This window comes from Ciona robusta, chromosome 7 (assembly GCF_009617815.1).
Source record: "Ciona robusta chromosome 7, ASM961781v2".
Classification (NCBI taxonomy): Eukaryota; Metazoa; Chordata; class Ascidiacea; order Phlebobranchia; family Cionidae; genus Ciona; species Ciona robusta.
The window spans coordinates 6,134,352-6,142,389 of record NC_143241.1 but is presented as its reverse complement, the minus strand read 5'-3'; the positions used below and the strand labels follow the sequence as shown (position 1 = coordinate 6,142,389).

The window sequence follows — 8,038 nt, the reverse complement described above, 5'->3', positions numbered from 1 at the left end:
CTAACGGTTTGTCTAAATTGGCTGACATACAAATAAAAATATGGCAAACGGTTGCACACTTGGTGCAGTACTCCGGCCAAAAATTCTAATAAGTTTATCAAACCAGTATTTCGGTAGGAATCAGACACGTTAGCCTAAGATTACAAGAAATAATTATCTGAATTAACTTAAAGTTCAAAAAGTTCTATGATCTTAAATCCATAGTTCAATGTCCAAATGCATGATTGTAACAAATAAGTTTGATTTATTTGTGATCGCAAATAAAGTATAAAAAGTTATGCCCTGAAGGTCATGCTATAACAAAACATATACGAGTTACACACGTGGTAACTCGTAAGCGGGCACGAGGTGTATAAAACAGAACATTCGTATTACAACAACTGTCATATTTTCGCCGCACGAGGATAAATAAATTACATTCATTCTTTCAATTAATATGAAATTAAATAAGTCGTCATTTTAACATCTTCTGCTTGGTAAGAACGATGAACGACAATTGAAAATACTTAGAAACCTTCGAAACAATCTAAGATAAAAAATTATAGTCAGTATTTTTTAAATATATAAAATTATCTTATTGTATTTATAATGTTTAAAAAATCATCAGAGTTTAAATAGAAGAATGTAACTGTATCACATGTCATCATTTAGTTAAAACGATTCGGACTACATTTTAAGATTCAATCAGGTTTTTTTGTAAAATGTTTATTTAATTTTGTTAGTGTACATGTTCATTGCTCCAACCCAGTGGTTTCCTATGGGTTGTCTAAAAACAAAGAAAATCCTCTTCAAAATAGCCACCCATATAGTTACATACGTGGTAACTCGTAAGCGGGCACAAAGTGTATTTTCCGGCCATTTAAGGAAAACCAAGTTAAATTCATTCATCCGAAAACTTACAAAAAACTATACCCCGATTGACCTATAATAGATAATACAGCAATTTATTTGATTTTACCTTGAATAAGCTTTCTGAAACTGGGAGTTCATTGCAGCGTATACTATTGGATTGATCATAGCGTTTAACCAGCCTAAGTTGGAGCCAAGCATATGGAAAACTGGCGGGATGTCTTCGTACGTCGCAGCCAAATTCATTATGACACTAAATTTATCATGGAATTTAAGAATATAGTACTGTGGGGTAATTTGGGATATTGTTAACACATGATATATTATATATCTAATTTGGGATATTGTTAACACATGATATCCCAAATATCCTGTTCGTATTTTAAACAATTAACAGCGGTCTGTGGGAGTCGTAAAGATACGGTTTTAGATTCTTTAAATGTTTTTTGTTTTTTACCAAATGAGAAGAAAAAAAGAAGAAAAATCTCCCATCTTCGCCCACCCTACTATGCAAGCTTTTTTTATGAAATTTTATCATATCACCAACCATAATTGAGTGTCTTACCTCGGTAAAGCACACACAGCGAACGCCACGCAAATGGTAATGCTCATATATATAAGTTGACGCTGAGTCTTAGCATGGTGAAGTGACTTTCTTCTTTTCAACGAAGAAGTCTAAAAAAAATCGATATCATTAGTGATAGTAACGATAGGACGCCCTTTTATTCTATTTTCCTGACCATTTGGTAGTAAACAAAGAACATTCAAAGAATTACAAAATCGTATCTTCACGACTCTCATAGACAGTTAATTGTTCAAAACATGATCAGGATATTTGGATATTATGTGTTCGAAAAGGTGTCCCATCTTACCACACAGTACTAAAGCAATAAGTGGAAACCTGTGATGGTTTGATCAGGATATTTGGATATTATGTGTTCGAAAAGGTGTCCCATCTTACCACACAGTACTAAAGCAATAAGTGGAAACCTGTGATGGTTTGCTTCCAAAAGAAATGGAGAATCTTCTGATCGAAGCTTGAGGTGATCTTAGTATGTTTTCTGTAGAGAACCTGTCGGACACAGTAGTTAAACGTTTAGGTTCTATAATTTAGGTACTGTAAAGTAATGAATAAATGAATGCAACTTATTTTTTCTCGCGTGGCGAAGCAAGGATAGTTTTCATAACACAAAAGTGTTCTGTTTTATACACCTCATGTCCGCTTATGAGTTACCGCATGTGACTTAGTGGGTGTTTATCAGCTATTGAAAAAGGCGGGCATGCAAACCACCTTGCCACGGCGCCGGACGATGTAATCTAACCCATTGGTCACTGATGGGTTTTCTAGATTGTCAGCCACACAGAAAAATCAACCATCCACAAAGTTACATACGTGGTAACTCGTAAGCGGACACGAGGTGTATGAAACAAAACATCCGTGTTGGAACGACTGTCGTTCCCTTGCTCGCGAGGATAAAGCAAGTTACATTCACTCATTGAATACGAATTTTTACCATTTTGGTGATTTCGACAAACTTGAACTGTCCTTGTTAAGTGTGGGTCTGCTTAAGGCTCGAACGTTTAACGTTGTTGGACGTTGAAGTGGTCTTACTCTGTTTTCTCGCCCGCTTCTTGTAACGCAAGCTAGATTATTGTTGCTACAGTAATCTTCATTGATATCATTTACTTCAGGCGGTTTACTATGTTTCACTAAGTCCATACTGCAGAAAGTTACTGAACGTATCTTGGACGCGAGCGAGGAATATTGTTTAACAAGAGCGGACCCATTTGAGTTGGTATTCGTTGATGCTATAGTAGGATATATGCTCCCAGTTGTAACGGATCGGCAAAGTCTTGCTTTTCGGACCACTGCTGATTGACAGCGAAGAACTGCGAACTCGGTCCCACTGCTGTCGTTTTTGGGATCGTTTTGGTTGTTGGAATTTGTTCGGGGTGTATTCGGTAGATTGAAGTCTTCATGAAAACGACGCAGTTCGTCTTCGCGAGAGCGGTCTCGCCAAGTTGGAGGGGATAGCGTGTCTGTGCTTAACGCTGTACATTAAACAAAGGTTGTCATTTATACAAAAGTGTATAGCGAATATTGACGTTAATGACATATAGTAGGCTAGGGTAACATGGGACATGTTTTCTTTCTCTTTTTCGTCTTATTAAACACAGAACATTTACAGAATTACGTGACTTCGTGAGTTCATAAGAGCGTTTTTTATTGTTAAAACAGAATCAGGAAATATGGGATGTAGATGCTATCGAATTCCTATCTTATACCCCACGGTACTATATACCGCTAGTGAAATATTAGAGAAAATTTATTTGCAATTTCACCAACAAGAGGCGTAGGAGTACAAAGCGTGGTAAATGATCCTATTTTTAACTTTTCTGCAAACGTATCGTGACCAATTCAAAGCGAGAAGCTATTTTTAATGTTTAAAACATGATGTAGTTATAAATTGATTATTATAGACCACAAAAGGGACTCACAACAAGCATACTTGTATGTAAATACAGGTAAGTTGGGCTATTATCAATACCTAAAAGTTTGTTAATTTAATGACTTTTTTAACAAAAGCATATAGATTCAATTTCTCTTACAAGAAAGACAAAACTTTATTTTTTTACTAAACACAAAACTTTATTTTTTTACTAAACACAAAACTTTATGTATTTTACAAGAAACACAAAATTCTATTTTTTTAACAAATTAAAATTCAAAGGCTTTTTTCGTAGATATAAAATTCCAATTCCTTTTTTATTAAACACAACAACTTTAAAATCTTACTTTTAATCGGAAATTTTCTCGGAAAAACGTTTGAGCTTCGAGACGGTGAAACATCAAATCCCAACCGTAACTTGTACGGTTCTGAACGAAACGTTGCGGAAGGCGGACTTACAGAATTCCCGCCCGGGGTCCGCGTCTCGGTGCTGTAATAACTTTCGCATTCGTCAACTGCAAGTGAAACGATATGTTACTGTGGGGTAAAGTGGGATACCGGCCGTGGGGTAAAATGAGATAAACTTTTAGGGTGAGAAAAGATGGGACACTCTATCATTCTGTTTCGTCGTTCCATTTCGTAGTAAACAAATAAAGAATTATAAAACCGTATCCTCACGACTCCCATAGAACGTTGTTAATTGTTTAAAAGATGATCAAGACATTTATAGATATTATGTGCTAAAGGTGTCCCATTCCCTACCATACTATATTAGTTTCCAGGCTTATATCAGCTGTGTCATATGTCCAGTACTCACCTTGTATTTTGGGGTTATCTATATTGGCATGACTTCGCTTCACGGTTTGAAAAATAAAAATATAAAGTACCACCATCAATAAAAAAGGGAGAAGTTGGAATAAAACTCCCAAAAACAATGAGTAAACGTTGGAAAATCCTTCCAATCTAAAATAAAAAAAAATTAACATAAAAATTAAAAATATTTTTAAAGTTTACTACTTTAAAACGATGAAAAAAAATAAAAAAGATAAAAATGGCAATAAAAAACTTAAAATATTTTGATAATTATCTCTTTGAAAATAATGAAATGTAAATGATAAAAAGATGAAACAAAAATAAAAAATACCCTTTGTATTTTTAGAAAAGTTATATTTAGAAATTATTTCACTGGCGCAGTAGCAACTGTCTGCAGCCCACTATAGCTTTCGTAACTTTCCGCGGTATACTGAGTGGGCAGTTTTGTTATTATGACTCAGATTGCGCAATTAGCAACTGGCCACAACACTTTATATAGTGAGCGGTATATACAGTGTTGACAAATCTACATTATAATGATGGGATTTGTTTATTCCGCGTGGGGGGCAATGAAAGTTGTTATATATAGGACGGGCAATCTGTTTCATACACCTCGTGCCCGCTTTAAGAGTTACCACGTAAGTAATTTTGTAGGTAATTTAATTTTTGCATTTTTTAATATATAGGTGAATATTTAGACAACCAATAAGAGACTACTGGATCGAAGCAATTACTGTTAAGTGTCCAAACACGCATACACCTATAAACAATGAATAGGTCGCATTGACGTATAACATATGCAAAAAAGAACTTCTGGGTTAGACAGTCGCTAATTACTGTTTAACGGCGCCCAACAATAGTACACTCACCTTGAATAAGCACACATATATCCTGCCTCCCACCAACTAAAGCCATTCGTAAACAACAAGGGTAACAAACATAGTGGACTAATAGACCAAACTATAAGTGTCAAAATTCGTCTTCGTTTCACAGAATAAATAATTTTGTAAGTCGCATGGGGCCTCGTTACATGCATGTACCTGAAAGCACACAAACAGTTACGAGTCGGTTTAAATAGCAAAGTGTAGTCTATGGGGTAAGACGGGATATTGTATGGGGAAAGTTGGAATGTCACATTTATCCCATATTTCCCAACCATGTTTTTTAAAACAACGCTCTTTTAGAGTGGTAAAAAAATGGTTAGAAAGTAGGGTGGGGGAAGACGGGACATCTTTAGCTCATAATGTCCAAATATCCTGATCGTATTTTAAACAATTAACAACTGTCTTTGGAAGTCGTGATAATACTGTTTTATGATTCTTTAAATGCTGTTTGTTTACTACCAAATGGGACGACAGAAGAGAATGAAATATGTCCCATCTTACCCCTCCCTATACTATACATTATTAAGGTACCAACCTGTTGAGAGTAATCATAAGGAGATTTATTGTAGAAGTAAAATGTGCGCTGTAGTAGAAGAATGCAAAAACCTCACAAGCTGTTAAACTAAGCGGCCATGACTGGGTTATATAACCTGAATAATAAATCGTAGTTTTATTTGCTTATATGTTTTTAACAGTGTAATACAAATATGAATTCAAGGCTCGTCGCTGCCACCATTGTGTGGGTATGTGTTTATAATGTGTCCTTGGGCAAGACACTTAACCACAATTGCCACGCAAAATCGTGAAGCGTTCTATATTTACCCCAATTTACGCCTGCCTAAAAATTGGCTTGTTAGATTTAAAAGAAGCTGCAACGTAGTGGTTCCTTATGGGTTGACTATGAAATTGCAGGCCATCCAAAAAAATAGTTATCAACAAATTTACAAACGTGGTAACTCGTAAGGTAGTGGTATACGAGGTGTATGAAACAAAAACCCGTGTTATAAGAACTATACTTTCGTTTTTCCGCAACGCGAGGATAAAACAACTTATTTATTTATTCTGGAATTCGATCATTTATTCATTCATTCTTTCACTCACCGTATAAAATTATCGGCATGATGGTACTGGAGGTAATGAGGTCAATCATGGCCAGATTAACGATCAGTAAATTAAATGCAGTCTGCATTTTCTTATTACTGATATACACCACAATCGCCATTAGATTGCCAATGGTTCCTGGGATCAAATACATTATACTGTTTTGTTAAATGATTAAGGGCTACAGTTAAATATTGGTTTTGTTATCTGTGTAAAAGACCGTTTTATAAAAATTCAAACATTTTTTTCTCATAGTTTAGATAGGGTAAGATGGGACATGATTTCATTCTTTTTTCATGCCCCCGGTGGTAAGCGAAGTATATTTACAGAAATATATAACCAAGCCCGACTCAAAAGGCGCTGTTAATTGTTCAAAACATGATCAGAAAATATTGGGTTTATGTGCTAACGGTATCCCATTTTATCCCACAGTACCGACAGTACTATAGAATAAAGAAAATTCATGTTTATAATGAAATGAAAAGTAAGGACTCGTTGAGCGAAATGTGTATTCAGCAATTACATGTTAAAATGTTTTACATTGAATTTCTCCGAAAAATTACAACCAGACAAAAATCGTGACACTTATTTATTAAAACTGCGTTCGTTGAAACTAATGTCGACCTAACGTGACTTTAAAACGCAGTTATTAAAAATATTTAGCTTTCTCGAACGGATAATTAAGTTTACTAACCTATATGGTATGCAATGTACAAATTATAACGCCTACAGAGTAGTTTTATTTATAGACAAAATGTTACGACTTCACTGGGTATTTAACATTTAAGAATTAACACTTCGGTATTTCGTCGTATGATAAGTATTAGGTTATGCCTAATTTATTACAGATGTCATTTTCCTGAATTTGAATCAAGGAAATGTCAACTTACCAACAAAACATACAACACTTCCAAGAACGATTCCCAACAAACGGAAATCGCTTGTTTGTGACGTCATATCGGCCGAGCAAAAACAAGTATGATTCAAACGTGCTGTGAAAACAAAGTGTTTATTTATATATATACATTTATGCATGCGTTACAAGCATGTTTTAAACCTAGAATAAATTAAATTATGACAATTGCATTTTTAAAGCGCATTTTGTTGTAGCGGTACTAATTATTTTTGTTTAACAGTGACTTTTTCTGGTCACTGCGTTTTGTAAACTTCATTATAAAGTTATCATTTTACAAACTTAAGAATAAGTGATACTTTAACAAAAGCTATAAATTTTACAAATAGGTAATTAAAATTAAAAAAACGAATACTTTACACTAAATATTAACTTTTTAACGTAACACTTAACCAAATAGTAGCACATTCATAAAATACTGCATACCTTAAAAACAATATCATCAAATCTCACTTTTGCTGCATACATCAGATTAATGTACATATTATTTAAAATTTTAAACTATACACCCAGTTCTTTATGACTTATAATAAGCATATATACTGACCAGACCAAACCAGCAGCGCTCTTACCAATTTACGCCCACATGTAATATGACGCGGAGAAACTATGACTCGTATAGGCTGACATGTTCTGACCAAACAGACTCCAGCAGAGGGTAAACGTACTTTTATTATATTTATGTTTGAGTCATACCGATTATAGTTTTTACATGCATGAATAAGTTTGTTACAAATGATAAGACAATCTATGTCCCCGGTTTACCTTTTAATTTAAAGCTTGTTTCATGAACGACGCTGCAGTAAACGCCAGGTCAACACGAATCAAGGAAATACCGGATTTTAAACATTCTATAAGAGTCGTGAGGATACGGTTTTATAATTTATTAAATGGTCTTTGTTTACTATAAAATGCGACGAAAAAGTGGAATGAAAAGGTGTCCATCTTCCCCACCCCATTATACTGTTTTTAAAACTGTTGTTTTGTTGTTGATTCTCTTCTCTTCGTTGAACTAGATCTTTTCTACC

General features: G+C 34.5%; 1 protein-coding gene across 1 annotated transcript; it reads right to left on the bottom strand.

The window, feature by feature from the left end:
• Positions 1 to 230: 230 nt before the first annotated feature.
• LOC149734183 (uncharacterized) lies at positions 231 to 7,730 on the bottom strand. The gene is made up of 12 exons (XM_089881444.1): positions 7,437 to 7,730; positions 6,988 to 7,089; positions 6,098 to 6,235; positions 5,532 to 5,646; positions 4,982 to 5,152; positions 4,117 to 4,262; positions 3,647 to 3,814; positions 2,364 to 2,901; positions 1,840 to 1,921; positions 1,415 to 1,524; positions 959 to 1,102; positions 231 to 526 (listed from the first exon to the last, which is right to left on the bottom strand). The coding sequence occupies exons 2-12, from the start codon at positions 7,052 to 7,054 to the stop codon at positions 460 to 462; spliced, it is 1,746 nt and encodes a 581-aa protein (XP_089737570.1). The 5' UTR covers positions 7,055 to 7,089; positions 7,437 to 7,730; the 3' UTR covers positions 231 to 459.
• Between the last annotated feature and the right edge of the window lie 308 nt (positions 7,731 to 8,038).